Below are 20,928 nucleotides of genomic sequence, written 5' to 3' on the forward strand. Positions count from 1 at the left end.
CGTGGGGTGCGCAGGCTTAAGTTTCACCTGAAGAGGAACTGTAGGCCCCCTGATCTTGCTTATAAGTACCACCCTCCAGTGAAAGGAGCCGGGCAGGGCTCTTTAGAGAAATGACTGACTCTAGAACTGCTTCGGGGGAAGTACAGCTGATTGGAGCATCGTGTAGCGCCAGAAGTGCGGAATGCTCAAAAATAATGCGTGTAGGCCTGTCAAGGGACGTAGGAGGCAACCTGAAACAGCTTCCAGTGCCCAAACCTGGCACAGTTTTAACTTAGAATATAAAATAAGTATATTAGAGTCCATTCTGCTGTAAATAAATAATTAAATACATTACTGGGGAGAGGAGCTAACTCTTCCTTATAGAAGAATTCTAATTAATCATGCTCCATACAGAGGGTGTATTAATCTCCACCCACGCACCCCTGAGCGTGGGCTGTGCATGGTCACTTCCTCCCAGAGTGCAGTGTTGGAAAGGGGAAAAATAACTTCTACGGAGGAGAAACCTGACAAACGCTACTCAACCACGTGATCAAGGTTAACTTCAACAGCAATAAGTCTTGTTGATAGTATTTACCCTTGATACGACATAATGACAAGGTCACTTTTCCTGCAGTCATACTCCCCAAAACAAGCATAGCCCCGGTCTAACTATGAGAAAAACAGCAGACAAATCCCAATTGAGGGATATTCCACAAAATACCTCACCAGGGACTTCCCTGGTGGTCCAGTGGCTATGACTCCGCGCTCCCAATGTAGGGGGCCCAGCTTTGATCCCTGCTCAGGGAACTAGATCCCACATGCTGCAAATAAAAGATCCCGCGTGCCGCAGCTAAGGCCCAGCACAGCCAAATAAATAAATGAATAAATATTTTAAAAAAAAAACCTCACCAGTATTCCTCAAAACTATGAAGGTCATGAAAAACAAAGAAAGACTGAGAAACTCACATGCAGTGTAGTGTCCTGGATGGGATCCTGTAACAGGGAAAAAAAATGTTAGTGAAAAAAATTGTAAGTTCCAAATAAATTCTTGATTTTAGTTAATTGTAATTATTAGCTATTTTTAGTTTTGACAAGTGTACCATGGTTATGTAAGATGTTAACTTTAGGGGAAACTGAGTGAAGGGTATAGTCCCTCAGTATCGTCGGGGGATACTGACCTCTCTCTGTAGAGCTACAAGTCTAACTCTGACTACCTTCAGTGTTAGGTACCTATCTTTCAGGGATTTGGAGTGTCCAAAAATACACTAACATATTGTCTTTGAGTGATGGGATTGTGCATGACTTATTTCTTCTTCCTACTTTTCTGTACTTTCCAAATTTTCTTTAATGCATCACTCAAACAACTTAAAAATCACTTTAACAACTTAACAACAAGAAAAAGTAATACTTGAATCCAGTTTGGTGAAGGTAGATGTTCTGGGAACTGGAGCAGGTGCACCCACTAGTAAGTTTTCTGGTTAATAAAATTGGCTTTCTGTCCAGGCCTGCTGACAAGAAAATTACAGTAGGGAGAAGGCTAACGTTGGGTAAGCCACACATCTCCCAGTACGAAATATGTGGCCAATACTGAAAGGTGTGCTTCAGGGAACCACACTGGGTCTCTGCTTCCATCAGCTGCTTGACTCCTTGGCTCCATACAATGTGTGGTCCTCAACCCAGGCAAACCAAATTATAACCTGATTGGCCCCACTTCCCAATTACTAGTACTCTTTCTTTATTGCAAAAAAGAAAGTGATAAGTTCTTGTGGTTAAAAAAGAAAAGCTAAATAGGACATGAAGTAAAATATCATCCCCCTGCCAATCCCACATAATCTGGAATGAGAATCTTCCAAGTAACAGGAGGTAATACACATCCTTTTATTTCCAGCTTCCTTTACCTTTTCTAAATGAATCACAGCTCTCATGTTCTCTTTGTTGGATTACTTTTTATTTTCCTGCAGCACCTATCTATCTATCTCTCTATCTACCTATAGCAGATGTGCCACTTAGGGTAGAGCAGTTGGACTTCACCAGCCCCACAATTTTCATCAGTACCCCAAATCCATCCCAACAGACATACAATTCTAGTGAGAACAGAGTGTGGGTTGAGCCAAAGCAAAGTCCAGCTCAGGAATAGGAAGCTCTTCCACTGAGCTTGATACACCTTTGTTCCTCCTATGAGGAAATGCTGGAACTACCTCTATTGGGTAGGAAACAATGAGTTCTGTGCACTTATATTTGACTTTATTTTGCCCTCGACATCTGCTGAGAAGCCTTGGCTTTCTTCAGTTGAGTCAATTTCTTTTGAGGAGAGCAGTCGGGTTTTTGCCCACTATAAGCATGAAACTCCCAATGCACACAAGAATGGGGAAGAGAGATGGGGTGTAGCTGTGGCACAGGCAGCCTTGCAGTTACTGTTCTTGTTTACAGGCCCATTTCTCACCACCTTTCCCCTCTGCCCCCATCACGCTTGCTCTGGGTTGCAGGTTTTTCTGCCTATTTGAACCATCCACTTGAAAGTGAGTCCTTTCGCTCCCCCACCCAACCAGGGCCTCGACTACTGCTTCAGTTTTCTGTGCTGCCTATTATTTTTTAAACATCTATCATCTATTTCATAAAAGTCTAAGGAGAAAATAGAAGTGTAAAAGTGTATTCTTGATCTGCCGTCTTGAATCAGAAGCCTCCAACCCCAATTGCTTTCTCTCATGCTCAATTGTCTCAAAATGTTTGGTTAACTGACAGTGCCCTTAACTTGTTTTCCAGAACTTTTACAAATACATTTTCTTTTACCTTAATAGGGCCTTGGAAGGGAAGAGACATAGATCTCTGTGTTCAACCCAATGTGCAGAACCAAAACAGAGTTTTGTGCTCTCAAAAACTTTGCCTCCAGCTAGATGGTGAACAGAAAACAGTGCTATTTTCCTATTAAACCCTCAGTTTATATATAGTTGACAAGAAAAACACTAAGACTCCAATATAAAAACAGGCAAAGGGACTTCCATGGCGGTCCAGTGGCTAAGACTCCACGCTCCCAATGCAGGGGGCCTGGGTTTTATATCTGGTCAGGGAACTAGATCCTACATTCCACAACTAAAAATCCCACATGCCGCAACAAAGATCCCGTGTGCTGCAACTAAGGTCCAACACAGCCAAATAAATAAACATAAAAAAAATAAAAGACAAAGGAAATATGAATAAATCATTCACAAAAGAAAAAATGTGAATGCAACAAATATTTTTAATGAATCTTGCCTGCAATCTAGCAATTGCAAATTAAAACAAATGAAATACAGATTTTCAGTGATCAAATTTTAAAAGATTTTTTAAAAATTTAATCAGCTATACATATACATATATCCCCATATCTCCTCCCTCTTGAGCCTCCCTCCCACCCTCCCTATCCCACCCCTCTAGGTGGTCACAAAGCACTGAGCTGACTTCCCTGTGCTATGCAGCAGCTTCCCACCAGCTATCTAAAAGATAGTGGGAAATTTTAAAGGATTTTTAGTGAAATACTCAATAGAAAGATTTAATGAGACGGTCACTGTGATACACTTGCTTGTGCAAATGTAAATTGGTACAATCCTGGAATAAAATTTGATAATATCAAGAGGTTTAAAATACTTCATACTTGGGAACTCCCTGGTGGCCCAATAGTTAGGACTCTGCACTTTCACTGCTGAGGGCCTGGGTTCAATCCCTGGTCAGGGAACTAAGATCCCCTCAAGCCGCGTGGCACCACCAAAAAAAATTTTAGAAAATACTTCATACTCTTTAAACCAGTAATTCTTTGAGGAAACTATCCCATAATAAACAGAAACTCCAGCCAAAAATTGTTTACAAGGGTGTACATCAGGTATGTAAGAAATGGAAATTAAAACAATCCTGAACACACTACTATATATAAAATAGATAAGCAACAAGGATTTACTGTTTAACACAGGAAATAATATTCAGTATCTTGTAATAACTTATAATGGAAAATAAACTGAAAAAAATATATACCTATATAACTGAATCACTTTGCTGTATACCTGAAACTAACACAATATTGTAAACCAACTACTTCAACTAAAAAAAAAAAAAAATCCTGAGATACAATTTCATACCGACCTGTTTGGCAAAAATCTAAAACTTCATGGTAAATGTGACAAATATGTGAAGGCACCAGAGTTCATATCTTAGTGGGGATAGTGTAGCTTGTCACAAACACTTTAAAGAACAATTCAGCACTACCTAGTAAGTTTTAAGGTGCAGGTACCCTATGACCAAACAATTCTGCTTCTAGGCAAGTGCCTTAGCATAGTATTTTCAAACTGTCTGACTCCCACCTACAATAATAAATTTACTTCATAACTCAGTACATAACATATGAGTGAAAAAATTTATATAAAAATAACTTTTTACCAAACAATACTTACCCTTACTCTTGTGCCACATGCTCTACATTCTTATTTTCCAGTCTAATCCATGTTTAAAAACGCAGACAATGAATCACTAGATTGATTTCGTGACCTGAGCCTGGAGTTGGGCTGGTGCTCATGATTGATTATCTATTGCTGCATACCAAACTACTGCAAAGCTTAAACACCTTATTGTTCTCGTGTCTCAGAGTACTCTGGGTTGCTATTTCCTTTATGTTAACTAGTAAGATCAAAGTGAAATAACCTTGTTGGAACTTCAGTTGTTTGTCAATGACGTGAGTGACTTCTTTGCTGAATAGGATAGTAATAGTTTTTTAATATTAGGAGAATATTTTCTAAATGTTTTGTTCTACTCACAATGTGACACCTACAGACACCACCCCTTTTAAATTTTAATCTGCATTATTAATATTACCTCCATCATATGCATAAATCTATAAAATTAACAAAACAATAAATCAAGCCCTGATTACTATTATCCCATGAGTTGCATTCTTGCCCTGGCGGATTTCAGGCTCCAGAGGTGACGCCCAGGGAGGGAGGCAGGAAGGGAGCCCTCAGCCTAGCGTAGCTCCAAGTTTTTACCTGGCAGGTCCCAAAGCTGCCAAGAGCCTCGGGGCACAGGCAACAAGACGGTAATGAGGAAAGGGTGAATTTTGAGTATTTATTCCTTTTGTCTTTACATCAAGTTCGTATAATTCAATTTTTAATAAAGTCTGGCTTGCCAAATTCCTGAAAATGTGTCCCTTGGATTCCGGGAGCCAGTGTAGGCATTGAAAGTCACCCCGCACACCACTGAGCTTGATTAGCTGTTGTTCTCCTGAGGGTAGATGCGTGGTCTCATCCCAGTTTTTGGTTATTAACAATAAAACTGCTGTGAAACCTAAGTGAACATCGACAGATGAATGGATAAAGAAGATGTGGCACATATATACAATGGAATATTACTCAGCTATAAAAAGAAATGAAATTGAGTTATTTGTAGTGAGGTGGATGGACCTAGAGTCTGTCATACACAGTGAAATAAGTCAGAAGGAGAAAAACAAATAGCATATGCTAACACGTATATATGGAATCTAAAAAGAAAAAAAATGGTTCTGATGAACCTAGGGGCAGGACAGGAATAAAGTCACAGATGTGGAGAATGGACTTGAGGACACGGGGAGGGGAAGGGTAAGCAGGGACGAAGTAAGAGAGTAGCATTGACATATATACACTACCAAATGTAAAATAGCTGGCTAGTGGGAAGCAGCTGCATGGCACAGGGACATCAGCTTGGTGCTTTGTGACCACCTAGAGGGGTGGGATAGGGAGGGTGGGAGGGAGACGCAAGAGGGAGGGGATATGGGGATATACGTATGCATATAGCTGATTCACTTAGTCATACAGCAGAAACTAACACAAATGCTGTAAAGCAATTATACTCCAATAAAGATGTTAAAAAAAAACTGTTATGAAAATTCCTGTACAATTCTTTGCATTAAGGTATGCTTTCATTTCTCTTTGGCAGATACCTTCAATTTGCTGGGTGATAGGATAGGTGTATGCTTATTTTTTTAAAAGAAATGACCATACATTTTTCCAAAATGATTATACCATTTTATACTCTCATCAAAATATAAGATTTTTATTTATTTTTAATTTAATTTTAGAACATGTAATATATTCATGCAGTGCAAAAGAAAAACAAACCTTGAAAATGATCATTCTCACCTGTATCCCAGATTTGCTCAGGGTCCACTCAGTCCCTAGTCTCACCACAGGTAAGCACTGCTGCTATTGGGTGGGGTAAAAAGTGCCTTCAGTTTTTGAAGTAAAAATAAAAGACACATTTTTCATTTTCACCAAGAACTTTATTGAACAACGTATTCACCCTTTTGTTCCACTACTTTCTGCCAATTTCCAGGCAATTTCACAATTCCATCTTCCCAAAACTTTTTTATCTTTTTGAACAAAGAACTGTTCCAGGTGCCTTTTACAGTCTTCCCGGGAATTGAAATTTTTTCCATTAAGAGAATTTTTTAAAGACCGAAATAAATGGAAATCCGAAGGCTCAATGTCTGGTGAATACAGCGGATGAATCAGAACTTCTCAGCCAAGATGTAACAGTTTTTGCCTGGTCATAAAACAAACATATGGTCTTGCATTATCCTGATGGAAGATTATGCGTTTTCTGTTGACTACTCTGGACACTTTTTGTTGAGTGCTGCTTTCAGTTGATCTAATTGGGAGCAGTAGTTGTTGGAATTAATTGTTTGGTTTTCCAGAAGGAGCTCATAATAGAAGACTCCCTTCCAATCCCACCGTATACACATCACTTTCTTTGAATGAAGATCAGCCTTTGGTGTGGTTGGTGGTGCTTCATTTCGCTTGCCCCATGATCTCTTCCGTTCCACATTGTTATACAGTAGCCACTTTACATCACCCATCACAATTTGTTTTAAAAACGGAAAGTTTTCATGACATTTCAGTAGAGAATCACATGCGGAAATATGGTCAAGAAGGTGTTTTTTGCTTAACTTGTGTGGAACCCAAACATCAAAGTGATGAACATAACCAAGCTGGTGCAAATGATTTTCAACGCTTGATTTGGATATTTTGAGTATGTCGGCTATCTCCCATGTGGTATAATGTTGATTGTTCTCAATTGTTGTTTCGATTTGATCGCTATCAACTTCAACTGGTCTACCCAACCATGGAGTATAGTTCAGCGAGAAATCTCCAGCACGAAACTTCGCAAACCACTTTTGACATGTTTGATCAGTCACAGCACCTTCTCCGTACACTGCACAAATATTTTTGTGCGTTTCAGTTGCGTTTTTACCTTTCTTGAAATAATAAAGCATAATATGCCGAAATTGTTGCTTTTTTCTTCCATCTTCAATATTAAAATGGCTACACAAAAATTCACCAATTTTGATGTCTTTTTTTAAATGCATGCTGATATGACAGCTGTCACATACAATCTAACTAAATTGTTTCGAATGAAGTTACAGACAACTAAGCGCTACTAGAGCCATCTTACAGAAAAAACTGAATGAACCTTTTGGCCCACCCAATATTTTCTTGGATTTTTACAATTATTTGTGTTTGTATGAAAGTAAATACAAATATATATTTTCATTTCCCCTTTTTTTACATAATCTTCTTTAGCACAGTTGAATCATTTGGCTAAGTCTGCCATAACAAATACCACAGACAAGACAATTTAGACAACAGAAATTGATGTTCTCACAGTTCTGGAGGCTGGAAGTCCAAGATGAAGGTGCTGACAAGATTGCTTTCTCCTGAGGCCTCTCTCCTTGGCTTGCTTGGCTTGGTCATCTACTCACATGGTTGTCCATAGATCTATCTTGTCTGTATCCTAATCTCCTCTTCTTATAAAGACAGCAGTCAGATTGGATTAGGGCCCGCCCTACTGACCTCATTTTAACTTAATTACCTCTTTAAAGGTTCTATCTGCAAATACAATTCCATTCTGAGGCACTGGGGTTTAGGGCTTCTGCACATGAATTGAGAGTAAGGGACACAGTTCAGCCCATAACAGCAGTTCTACTCTTTGCTTTGTTCACTTAACAGTCTACCTTGAAGATATTTCCTTTTCAGTATATAGAAATGTTGCTCATTTCTTTCTTGAGTTATGGAGTATATTAGTCAGTTCTTTAGGACAAACACTAGGGTTGCTTAGGGTATTTTCCTACTCTTAGCAATACTGCAATGAATAAACTTGAACCTATTTCATTTTACACTTCAGAGAATTTCTTTGTAGAGCAACTCCCAGAAGTGGAATTGTTGGATGAAAAGTTTTCTGTATATTTGTTCTTGATACACATCATCAAATGGTCCCCTCTCCATTCCAGCAATGTGTCTGCTTCCCTACAGCCTCAACAATAGTCACTTTTTTTTGATGCTTGCCAATCAAATAGGTGAAAAGATGCTACCTCAAAGAGTTTTAACTTGCATTTTTCTTTTTATGAGTGAGGCTGAAATTTTTTCATAGGTTTATGAGCCACATTTCTTTTTCTGTGAACTCTCAATTTCTACGGAGTTTTAGGACTTTCTCTTACTGACTTCTGGAAGCTCTTTGAATATTAAGGAGATTAGCCCTTTGACTATGATATGTGTTGGGACTATTTCTTCCTCGTTAATCATTTGTCTTTTTACTATGCTCATGGTGATTTTTGTCAAACCAAAGTTTTTCATAGCCATGGTGTCTGAATTTTGAGAGGCAGTTTAAAAAGGCTTTCTTTACTCCATGGTTTAAAAATAATTTTCCATGTTTTCTTCTTGTTCTTTATGATTCCATGGTTGTACATTTATATCTTTTTTCATTTGGATTTTATTCTGGTATGGTGTAAGGTATAGATTCAATTTTACATTTTTTCAGATGGCTATATTTCTGTCCCAATACCATTTATTAAACAGTCCATCTTTCTGCCCAGTGACTTGAGATGTTAACTTTACCAGATACCATCTTCCTAAAATAATTTGTATTTCTGAATTTTCTGTTATATTTCATTGGTCTATTTATGCATCTGTGATACACCGTTGATTGAGGATTTTAAATATGTTTTCTTGTCTGATAGGTTTAGTAGCCCTCTCACTATTACTCCTTATTTTCAAAGTTTTCCTGGCACTTTTTTTTGTTTTTTGTTGTTGCTGTTGTTTTGGTCACGCAGGACGGATTGCAGGATCTTAGTTCCCCAACCAGGGAATGAACCCAGGCCCTTGGCAGTAAAAGCGCAAGGTCCTAACCACTGGGCCGCCAGGGATTTTCCCAGATATTCTTGCTTTCGATTTTTCTTGTTGATTTTTTCCTCATGTGTAAATTAGAATTACTTTATCTACTTAAAAATAATTATTGGTGTTTGATAGGAATTGTATTAAATTCATAAATTTAGAAGAATTATCCAAGAATATGATGTTTTTCTCCATGAATTTAAGTGTTCTTTTGTGCCATTTGGTGGTTATTTTAAATTTTATTCATATAGATCTTGCACAACTCTTACAAAAGTTTATTGCTAGGTATTATATTGTTATATTTATATATTGGTTTATTTTTCCTATAAGTAACCTTGTATAAAATGGATCTTTTCTTCTATTTTATCGTCTAATTAGTTATTTAGATACATGATAGCTATCTTTTTTTTTTCTCACTTCAGTTATCACTTGCTGCTGGATTCTCCTGTTTGTGTAGTTTTTTAGATGATACCACTTGCTTTGGATCTGTTGATTAGGTGAGAAATAAACCTCTATTGTGTGAAGACACTGAGATTTGGGGCTTGTTACTGCAGCATTTCCTAGCTATCCTGACAGATGCAAGTGACTTAAAAAAAATAATGACGCTCAACAGACAATATATTAGGGTTAAATTCTCCAGGGGCAGTGCTATGGAAGCAGGAGTTTAAGGAGAAAAAGCAGGAATGGAATTTCACACTGTTACAGAACTTATTCATGTATTTTTAAAAATTAATTAATTTTATTTATTTTTGGCTGCATTGGGTCTTCATTGCTGCCGGCGGGCTTTCTGTAGTTGCGGCGAGAGGGGGCTACTCTTCGTTGCGGTGCACGGACTTCTCATTGCGGTGGCTTCTCCTGCGGCACAGCATGGGCTCCAGGTGCTCGGGCTTCAGTAGTTTCGGCTCATGGGCTTAGCTTCTCCGCAGCATGTGGGATCTTCCCGGACCAGGGCTCGAACCCGTGTCCCTGCATTGGCAGGAGGATCCTTAACCACTGCGCCACCAGGGAAGCCCAGAGCTAATTCATGTATTTTTAAAATGGAAAATAGTGGGAATCGAATCACCATGGTGGGTATGTTTTAAAGAATAACATCCCGTTTTATTTAAAACCATCATCACTTACAGCGTGCCAAAAATCAAGTCCTTTGCAACTATTTTAACTTGCACTGAAATCTTAGAGATGCCAAGTAAAAAGTCTTTAGGAACCGTAGCAGATGTTCTCAGCTTGGTCAGGGCAAGGTAGACTGCCTGGACTCTTCCTGCTGAGTACAGGCCACAGGATTCCTTCACCTTTCTCCAAGGCAGACCCATCGGCTCTCAGCTCACGCAGGGAACCTGTGGGTCCAAGTAACGTTGCAGAGACAGCAAGTGCAGCTCTGGGAAAGCGCAAAGCCAAAACTCCCTCTTTCTGAGCAAGTGCTCTGAAGCCAGACGTTGGGGTTTCAATCCCGGGTCGGCTTCCTAGGAGTTGTGTGCTCTCGAAGAACGTTGTCAGAGTATCGAAAACAGCGAACGCAAAGAGCGCCGGAGCGCGCTGGCGGCCAGCGTGGCGGCTCCGCGAGCCCAGGCGGTACCAGCGCCGAGCCCCAGGATGCCCGGCCGGCAGCGGGGCCTTCCCGCTCCTCCGACCACCCCGCCGGAGGCCACCCGACCACCCCGGCCGGGGGCGCGGAGCCTGACAGTCTGGAGAGGCGCAGCCCCTTCGCCGCGGCAGCATTTACACGAGGGTGCCCTGTAGTGCGGCGCTGTTTGAAAAAAAAAAAAATACATTTTTTTAAGAAGTTAATAAAACCCTATAATTATGTTACACTGTGTTCTTTCCACACTGCACGAAAAGCGCAAAGATAGCGTGAGGAAAATCATGAGCGTTTGTTCGAAAAAGTCAACAGATACGCCCCGGGCGCTGGTGACCTCTCAGGCACTCAGCCCTCCAAGCTCCAAACTCCGAGAGCCCAAGGACTCGGCCCGAGAACCTCCCCGCTGTTAAGCTCCCCGCTGCCTCCGCATCCGGGAGCTTCTCGGACGCCAGCGGGAGCGCGCACGCCAGCTCCGAGACCGGAAGGTGCCGTGAGGTCACGTGCCGGCGCCCCCGCCGCGGCGGGCTCTAGGCGGAAGTGAGGTTGGAGCTCGGCAGCTGCGCAGCGTTGGCGGGGAGCGCGGGCTGCGAAGAGGCGGACCGGACCGAGCGGGGCGAGCGGGAACGCGGGCCGGGGAGGCGGCGGCGGCAACCGGGGCCTCGCGGCTCAGCCCCGCATCGGAGCAGGCCTCCGCGGCGCGCGCCCCTCGCCGAGCCCGACCCCCCCCCGAGCCCGCCCCGGGCCGGCGAGCGCTGGTCATCGAGGCCCAGGCCGCCGCCGCGGCGCGGTGAGTGCGGGCGGGGCACTCGAGGGGTTCGGCAGCGGCTTGCGCTGCCGGAAGTGCGGCGCTTTGTGCGGCCGACTTGGGCGGCGCCAAGGTCGGGCCCGCGGCGGTGCTTTGTCCCGCGCTGGGCCGGGCGGGCTGGTGAGGCCCGAGGGAGGCGGAGCTGGGCGACCGGACGCTAGGGCAGGTGCGGCGTGGGCGGCGGGGACGCTGCCTGGGGGCCGGTGAGAGGGGCATTCGTTGCACAAGAATGTTCTCTGGGTCTTTTTAAGGTCCAGGTGATCAGATCAGGAAAATGAACAAGAAATGGGGAAGCAGTGGGGTGGTGTTTCTGTAACTTAGGTTTAAGGTTCTTAGGATTTCATCATTTCCAGTGTGTAAACTATTCACTTTGTCTACTCACAGAGTAAACATTATTCCATTTGCCCGGCAGAAGCTTAGCTTGAACGGGTTCAGTGTTTTCTTCAGAAACGACGTGTCGTGGCCCATTCTGGGTTAACTTTGAGAGAGAGATGCGCCTTTACAGCGTACCCCCAAACGGGGTCGTCGTCTTTTATAGTGTATATAAGCATGTGTCTAATGGGTTGTATGAGTTAATGCTTCATTAAAGTCATACATAAAAGTATTTTGTAGTGTTTTGCCAAGCAAAACAATTTTTTAAATGAAAAGCTTTGTCTAGTTTCCTCTCAAGTTCTCAAATCATCCTTGTGTAATATCAGATGATTTTTTCAAATAGTCTATGAAAAACTTGACAATAATAGTAGGGACACATTTTAGAACTTTGGTAAATAAACAAGTAGTGGGTTATTTTTGCTTTGACAGCCAAGAATTGAACAATTAAAGGCTAATTTTTCTACTGTTGAAGGTACTGTGCTGCACACTGCGAAGGTTTTTTTTGTCCCTTAAGCTTTATAAATCGGGCTTGCTTTAGTACGAGTGTTCACATAGTTACTTTTATTTAGTCGGCGCTTGTGACTAAATGCAGGCTTTAAGAGTTGGAGACTGTAGGCTTCCTCTAGGTTCTGTGCTGCAGTCACTGGACAGGCCGAGCAGGTAGCGTCCCCTCTTCCTGTCTCCAGCCCTTGGGAATAGTGGAAAGATTGGGCTGTGTGTAAGGCAAGTGCCTGCAACCCAGGAGGAAGGAGGAAGCACCATCTGCTGCTGTTGCTATTACTGCCTCTGCCCTTCTATCAGGCCCTGATATACTTGTTAGGATTTTTAGTTAGTATTCTGCTCTACAACTGCCTTTCAGCTCATCTCCATTTTAAGGTTAGACAGAATTGTGATGTCAAAATTATTTGAATTTTCAAACATGGGGAAAAGGTGTAGGGTAATGCCACAGAGGTAGAGGATTAGAAGTATTAAAAAAGAAAACAAGTGCAATTAAAGAATATTTTAAGTTTTTTTAGGTTCTGTAGTTTACAGGCAAATTTTTGTCTACCAGACTTGTTTTATGTAAACAGCTTCTTTTCCTGGGTCAGTTCAGAGCAATTTTAAAGCAACAGTACACCAGTGTACTAGAATTAATGATTACTTTTCTTGTGTCTGTGTTCCACTTTTTGTCTGTATCACTGAAGTCTCTCCAGTTGTTCTGTGCAGAAAAATGTGAATTTTGCAATAGATTGCAAACCTTGATAGTGAAGGTAGAGTTTGGGGGAGTTTAGAATTTTATCTTATTATATATTCTTGATGTTATCAGACGTTACCGAGAATTTCCAGTTTAGATTGTATTAAAGGGATTTATCTTGTATATTGCTGAGAGAGAATTTAAGCCCCTCGACATTAGTTTTCTTGATATGAAATACTAAGACAAGGCCTTTCAAGTTTTAGAATTACTATTTTGTGTGGGAACTTTGTTTAGGTCATGGTGTATTTTGAGACTAGAGAAAGTAGTACAGTGATGGGTCTTAAATGGGTCTTTCCCTCTGATTATTATTGGATTTTCAAATTGAGAAATTTTTGCTGTCGTCTTCTTTTTTAAAGGTAAATCTGAGGCTTAACTTATTTTGCTGCAGATGTCAAACCACCCATAGGGATTCTGACATTTGAGTCATTACAAATGAGAAACTTAAAAAAAAAAAAGTGATACCCTTAGGATCTAGCCTTGGCATCGTGATCTTCCGCCTACACCGAATCAGACTGGGAAATCGGTGGTTTTTGGGTGGCCAGTGGCACTAGAATCCCAGGCAGAGTGGTGATGGTGGGTTTTTTCCTTAATTTTGCATTATTTAAAAAGTATAAAAATACAGCGTACAGCCATATACCCAATATCTCAATCCCTTTTATGTAGAAATACTGTAAATTATGACTTCATGTCATTTTTATCCTTACATAGTTTAATACGTACTTCTAAAAATTGATGCATCTTTACATAACCAAAATACTGTTATCCCATGTAACAAAATTAATGTTTGTTTAATGCCATTTGATACCTAGCCCATATTCATTTGTATCCTCAAATCCTTAAAATAACTTTTTTACAGTTTTTTCCGTCTTAAAATAAGGATCCAAACAAAAGTGTTTTATGGCCTTTATTAAATCTGTCTTAATCTAAGACTATCCTTCTCTCCACCTTCCACCTTTTCCCAGACCATTGACTTACTGAAGAAACTGGACCCCCTTGTCCTCTAGAATGCCCTCCTTTTGGCTTTGTCTGCTTGCTTCATGGTGTTCAGCATATTCCTCTAACTCCTGCCTTTTTCTGTAACCTGGGAGGTAGATGTATAGGCTGCATTGGATTCAGATTTTAGTGTTTTAGTCGCAGTACACCTCAGATGATGCAGAGCAATTCCATCATATGAGGATGCAGATAATAAGTAGTTTGACTGTTAGTGATATTAAGATTGGTCAGTGGGTTCAGCGTTCATATCCACTAATCAATAACAGATATGTTTCAACAATTCTGAATTAGATTTTAAATAAATGTCTCAACTTCATATTTATTGCTACGAAGGGTCCTGTATTTTCCATTGGACAGTTCTTTTATTAAAGAACATTCAGAAAATATTTATGAGCTATCTCTGGACCAAGCACTAGTGAGATGCAGAGAGACAGGGCTGAATAAGGTATTTTCCCTGCCCTTGAGGCTCACAGTCTTTGAGGAATCTCTCATCATATGAACAAGTAATTTAAAAAGCTGTATGACAGTTGTTCACAGAAGTTGTACAAACATTTTCTTTTGTTAATCCTGTTATATTTTTAACCTATAATTTTAAATTATGACTTCTTAATCACTTTAGGAAATAGTTATTATTAGCCTCTTGGGAAGTATAAGTGCTTTCAGGAAACGTAACTTCTGGTTAGTTTGGAACTTATGGTATTTAGAATTCAAATGCAATTTTATACATTTTTTAGTGGCAAATGTGGAGTAGGATTGTATTGCTGTTTTAGATGTAAGTCAGGTCATGAAAGGAGAGCCTTGTGGTATTCAGTGCTTCATTGGAGTTGTCTGCAGTTCCTGGCTGTTATGAATAATGCTGTTATAAACTTTCATGTACAGGTTTTTGTATGGATGTATGTTTTCACTTGTCTTGGGTATATACCTAGGAGTGGATTTGCCAGGTCAAATGGTAATTCCTGTGTTTAACTGCTACGCTACGCTGTTCTTCAGCTTCATGGCCTACCAGGTGACATCTCCTGCTCAGCCCCACATTTAAGGGTCTCCACATGGTTTCAGTCTCACCTATGTCTCCATAATCATCTTTGCTGATTCCCTACATGTAGCCTAATCTCCAACAAGCCCAGTTTTAGTGTCCCTAAAGAGTGCATCTTGCATTTTCTAATTTCTGTGGCATTTCAAGATCCTACCTGTTTAGAGCTTATTGGAAACAGTACCTCCGTAATCCAAGTTATTCCTGACCGTTCCTTTCTTCCTCCTTGAATTTTTGCTTTCCCCACTCAACCCTCAGAACACTTTATTCCTTTATGGCACTTAACACCCTTTGGCCTGAATCACCATTATTTATGTCTTCTGTCTTACAGGCCTGTGTTGTCCAGTACAGTAGCCATCACCTACATGTGACTATTCATGCTAGCCGTATTTCAGGTGTTCAGTAGCCATTAGTGACTACTCTGTGTGGACAGATCAGACATACATTTCCATCTTCACAGAAAGTTCTGTTGGACAATACTTTTCTAGATTGTAAACTCAGAGCAGGGACTGCGACTTTTTCTCCCCTGTGGCCTTTGCGTAGTGCTTTACTTATCTTGAATTCAATTAAGAAAGTGAAATTAGATCCTGGCACAGAATAGAGAAATAGAGTTTTGGGAAGTATTCACTTCTCCAGAGATGAGAGTTGAACCAGAGAAGTAGATGAAATATGTGAAGACCTCCACATCCTTATGTTGTAGGTCCACCAAAAATGGGTTAAAAGTGCAGGAAAATGGGGATTGGCAGTAACCAATTTGTTTATTCTTTTTTTTTTTTTTTTTTTTTTTTGCGGTACGCGGGCCTCTCACTCTTGTGGCCTCTCCCGTTGTGGAGCACAGGCTCCGGATGCGCAGGCTCAGCGGCCATGACTCACGGGCCCAGCCTCTCCGCGGCATGTGGGATCTTCCCGGACCGGGGCACGAACCCGCGTCCCCTGCATCAGCAGGCGGACTCTCAACCACTGCCCCACCAGGGAAGCCCACCAATTTGTTTATTCTTAAACTGTGGTGTAAAATACAATTGATTCTCATGTCTACTTCCTATGCCTTCCTATCCTTGTTTCTTTGTAGTCTGTTCTGTAGATCTGCATTGTCCAGGGTGGTAGCCTCTAGCCACACGTGACTATTTAGATTTAGATTGAAGTTAAATAAACTAAAAAATTGGATCCTGTTCTAACCACATTTTTCAGGTGCTCAGTGTTTACTTGTAGCTAACGGGTGGTATATTGAACAGCACAGATAGAGAACATCTTCATCCTTGTAGAAAGTACTGTTGCACAGCACTGATCTAGACTTCTCTCTTAGCTGTGGTTCTGAATGTCATGGCTTCAAAAAGTATCTCTGCCTTTGGTTTGGAAGTTAAAGAAATAAGATAATTACTTAGGTAATGAGTATCAATATCAATCACTGATATCCCCAATTTATTTCGACTTTAGAACTTGTTACAAAGGCTAAGGACTTGACCAGGTATAGTTTCTACTGAACTGCTTGGTTGTAAATATTCTGAGTCAGGTGAGCTGAAAATATGAAGTGGTTTGTTTTTGCATTTTGCCTTTGTAATGGAATTTGATACCTAGAGTGTTTTGAGGTGCATGTGTTTTTTAGAAAGTCAGCAGGTAGTTGCACCTTTTTGTGTGTAAGACATTGTTATTGGGGCTGAAGTTACTGCAAATAGGGCTAAGTTCCAGTTCCCTATCTACATTCTAGCTGAGGATGTGGTGGGGAAGGCAGACACTAAAGCAAATACATGTACATTTTATGTTTTTCTTTTGTTTCTTTTTTTTGGCCATGCCACACAACTTGTAGGATCTCAGTTCCCCAAACAGGGATTGAACCCCGGCCACGGCAGTGAAAGTCCAGAATCCTAACCACTATGCACCAGGGAACTGCCTGTTTTTCTTTTTAAATAGACTTTTTTTAAAGAGCAGTTTTAGGTTCACAGCAAAACTGAGCAGAAAGTGCAGAGTTCCCATATACCTGTCCCCCCCCCATTGCTGTTTTTATTTTTAAATTTAAGATCCCTGTTGTCCTTACTGCCACGTAAGTCAGGGAATACTGAATAGTCTTAATTTAGCTCACACTTTAAGAATACACTGGGTGATAAAAAATTCAGAGGATGGGATAAAACCATGGTTGTAGCTGTGCAAGTTCTTGAACTTTTCAGGCAAAAAAGGTTGGGAATTGGGCTTCCCTGGTGGCTCAGTGGTTGAGAGTCTGCCTGCCAACGCAGGGGACACGGGTTCGTGCCCCGCCCCGGTCCGGGAAGATCCCACATGCCGCGGAGCGGCTGGGCCCGTGAGCCATGGCTGCTGAGCCTGCACATCCGGAGCCTGTGCTCCACAACAGGAGAGGCCACAACAGTGAGAGGCCTGCGTACCGCAAAAAAAAAAAAAGGTTGGGAATTATAGAATGGGTTAATAGAGTTGCTGGGCTGTACTAATTTGTCTTTTTTTAGGAAATAGACATATATTTAACCTAAGTTATTTCAGAAATAGACAAAAGTGCAAAGCGAACACTAAACCACCCCATCTAGAGGCAATCACTGTTCATATTTTAATTTCCTCCCAGACTTTTTTTCTGTTTGTGCCAGAGGTGCACATGCCCATATGTGTAGGTGCAAATTTGGGAGCATACTGCATTACAGTATTGTACTGTTTTTTTTCCCCAATTACCATGATATCAATCTGTATTTTTAAACACTTTAAAAAGCAGCTGCATGCTATTTCATGCTCTGGATAGATCTGGTTAAGACTGTTCTCTGTTATAAGGACATTTAGATTATTTATAGATATTTTTTCACAGTTTTAAGCAGGGACACAGAGAACACTTTTTTCCCTTAGCTTCTGATGGACCGAAGAGAGTTATAAAGGAAAGCCTGTAGTGTCCTGGTGAGCACCCATTAGGACTTTGGCGTTCCTTTTCTGTTCTCTGTTGGTTGGCAGCAGCATGAAATGCCTTGTTTTATTATATACTAGAGAAAGGACTCTTGTTCTTTTGAGACTGATGATGGAGAAAAACCTGAGAACAAAAGTGCTTGGCTAAATCACTTTTTTTCCCTTTTTAGTTCTTGAAATCATGAATCCTGTTTATAGCCCGGGTTCTTCTGGGGTTCCTTATGCAAATGCCAAAGGAATTGGTTATCCAGGTAAGCAAGTAAAATTTTGTTTCCGTTATTGAACTTTGAACGCGTGGTGAATTTCTGTGTCACTAAGAATGCTTTCGATGGACAAACCCAGCTCAAGTGGCTTAGATAGGGAAGGAAATGTATTGGCTCACGGAATTGAAAAATCAGGAGCTTGGTCTGGCTTTGGTCAAAGGCTGATCTGGTGGCATCAAGGGTGGGGATTGGCGTCTAGTTTCTCTGCTTCCTGTGCTCAGCTCCGCTTCCTCAGTATCCTCTCCGTGTGGGTCCCATTCTGACCATTGTGGTTCTGTGGTGCTCAGCCCCTCCCTTGGCTGTGAGTCTCTTCACCTGGCTCTGGCTCTCATCTTGTTCCCTCCACGCCAGCACCCGGGGCCAGGAGGGGAGTCTACTGATGAATTTAGGCCTGAGTCGTGTTCCCCACCTCACTGAAGTCTGCTAGTCCAACATGGGCTGTGATGGAGGGGGTGAAGCACAATTTGGGGGAATAGGAGTTGGTGGTCAAAAATAGCAAATTGTCGTCCTAATTGAAAGGAATAGTTATTTGTAGTATTACAATTGTGGGTTTAGATGATATGGTGGAACAGATACTCTTAAAACCCCTGGGAAGTTAAATAAAACATTTCAAAAACGTTTAACTGAACTTGCAAGAAAGTAAAAGATTTCTGCCGCTGAATATGAAAACGACATAAAAACCAGAGCATTGGGCCATTGAGTTGATGCGCCTGTCCTAGGGGCATTTGTTATTTGTGGGTTTTAGCAACCTATTTGGGGACAGAAATTGAGGCCTTTGGCCCTTGTAAGGCTGGGAGTTGCAGTGGGACCCCTCATCAGTCTGATTCCTCCAGAGGGTGATACTCACATTGGAGAGGTAGACTAAACAATCCATGCACTGGCTCCACGGGGAAGTTCAGTTTCTGCTTGGGCTCTGGGAAGGGAGAACCCTTTTCTAAGAATTTGTAACTATTCAGGGATGTTTCAGGCTCTACTTTGAATTACTTGTCCTTCCCAGGAGGTCCATACATCGAGAAACTAACATAAAAAAAGACTCTAGGCGGCACTATTCCCTGGAGCACCTGACAACAGCAGGTGCAGAACTGCTGTGGAGGCAGATGTTCTCAACCCAGGTTGTGTGGGTTTCCCACAAAGTTCTGCCTGTTAACAAGTCAAAATTATTACAGAACACTGTGATGTTATTCGTCATGTCAGAGTCACCAGTCATGATAGACAGCAGGAACAAAACAGGTAAAAATCATATCACACAAGCATGTTTAGAATTACTGAAGATGCAAAAGAAAGAATCATATCGAAAAGAACCAACTGGAACTTAAATGGGAAAAAAAAAGGCATTTGAACAAAATTCAAGTTAAGCTGCAGATAAAACACTGCTAAAGGGAGGACCAGAATGCAGTGTAAGGAAAGGGGGAAACAGACTGGTTAAGAAATAGAGGTGTTAGGATGAGAAGTTTTGAGGAGAATTAAAAGGTGCAGAAGGACCAAGTAGAGAGACTAGAAGAAAAGGAGTGCCAGAATTTTCCAGAATTGATAAAAGGTGATTTAGTGATAAGGCCTACTGTCTTTAACGAATTAACACTAGTTTAAACAGAAGGCTAAATAGCTGAAGAGAATCCTGTGTAAATCTGAAACCAGGGAATAGGCAAAACCTGATGGTATTAGCATTACCTATAATGAAACATTGGTTGCTTGTCATACCAGTTCTGTGCACTTTTTAAAATTTTATTTTATTTTTTAACATCTGTATGGGAGTATAATTGCTTGACAATGGTGTGTTAGTTTCTGCTTTATTACAAAGTGAATCAGCTATACATATACATATACATATATCCCCATATCTCCTCCCTGTTGCGTCTCCCTCCCATGTGCACTCTTTTAGGGGTTTTTTTGGTCTTAAAATTACATTTAAAAGAAAATTTCTGCAACTTTAAATCTGTTTAAAATGTTATCGTTTCTTCTTATTTTATCCATTTCTTTATACCTGTCTTAACTATTTTCTTGGTTTTAGTATTTTAGTCTCCTTGACTTTCATAAAACTCTCTAGATCAGCAAGGGTTTAGTGTAAGAACTAGTAACCACTCTAGGTATTTTGAATGGGAGTGGGAGTTAAATAATGTGCCTACAGAATTTTGAGGCTAGCATAACTTCAGTACCAAAAACTAACGAGACATTACAAGGAAAGAAAGTGCTTTTATACCATTTTATACTTTTATACTAGTAAATGGAGAGACTTGTCCATAACTTTCTAAAATTTACATTTAATGGGAAAAAAGAAACACTTCCCAACAACTTCATCTTTTAATTGTAGTAATATGGTAACTGACATGTGGTCAGCCCTTCATATCCGTGGATTTTGGGTATTGTGACCTGGAACCAATACCCCTAGGATACTGAGGAATGACAATAATTGGGTTCATATGCACCATCTTACTGTTATTTTCTAATTGATAGCACCTGGTTTTTTTTTGTTTTGTTCACTTTCTTCTTTTGGATTAACCAAGTATTTTTCATTAAATTTTTCCTTCTTTTAATTTTTGAAAAATTCTTTTGCTATTTAGTGATGACTCTAAAGATTACAGCACTTTTTGCTCCCCTCCCCCCTCCCCATGTCCCCTCCCCC

The 20,928-nt window shown here is 40.9% G+C and overlaps 1 protein-coding gene across 3 annotated transcripts in view; it reads left to right on the forward strand.

Annotated features, from left to right (window-relative positions):
- Positions 1–11,298: 11,298 nt before the first annotated feature.
- FAM168B (family with sequence similarity 168 member B) overlaps positions 11,299–20,928 on the forward strand; it is a 34,965-nt gene continuing 25,335 nt past the window's right edge. For 2 of the 3 annotated variants that reach the window (XM_029225359.1, XM_029225356.1), the window contains exons 1-2: positions 11,299–11,506; positions 18,216–18,296. In XM_029225359.1, coding sequence (XP_029081192.1) covers positions 18,227–18,296 — 70 coding nt within the window. In that variant the 5' untranslated portion in view covers positions 11,299–11,506; positions 18,216–18,226. Of the gene's footprint in view, positions 11,507–11,598; positions 11,691–18,215; positions 18,297–20,928 lie in introns of those variants that run through there. The other variant, XM_029225358.1, reaches the window with a different exon arrangement.

The sequence above is a fragment of the Monodon monoceros genome, unplaced genomic scaffold (assembly GCF_005190385.1).
Source record: "Monodon monoceros isolate NGI ecotype Baffin Bay Population unplaced genomic scaffold, NGI_Narwhal_1 Super_Scaffold_16, whole genome shotgun sequence".
NCBI lineage: Eukaryota > Metazoa > Chordata > Mammalia > Artiodactyla > Monodontidae > Monodon > Monodon monoceros.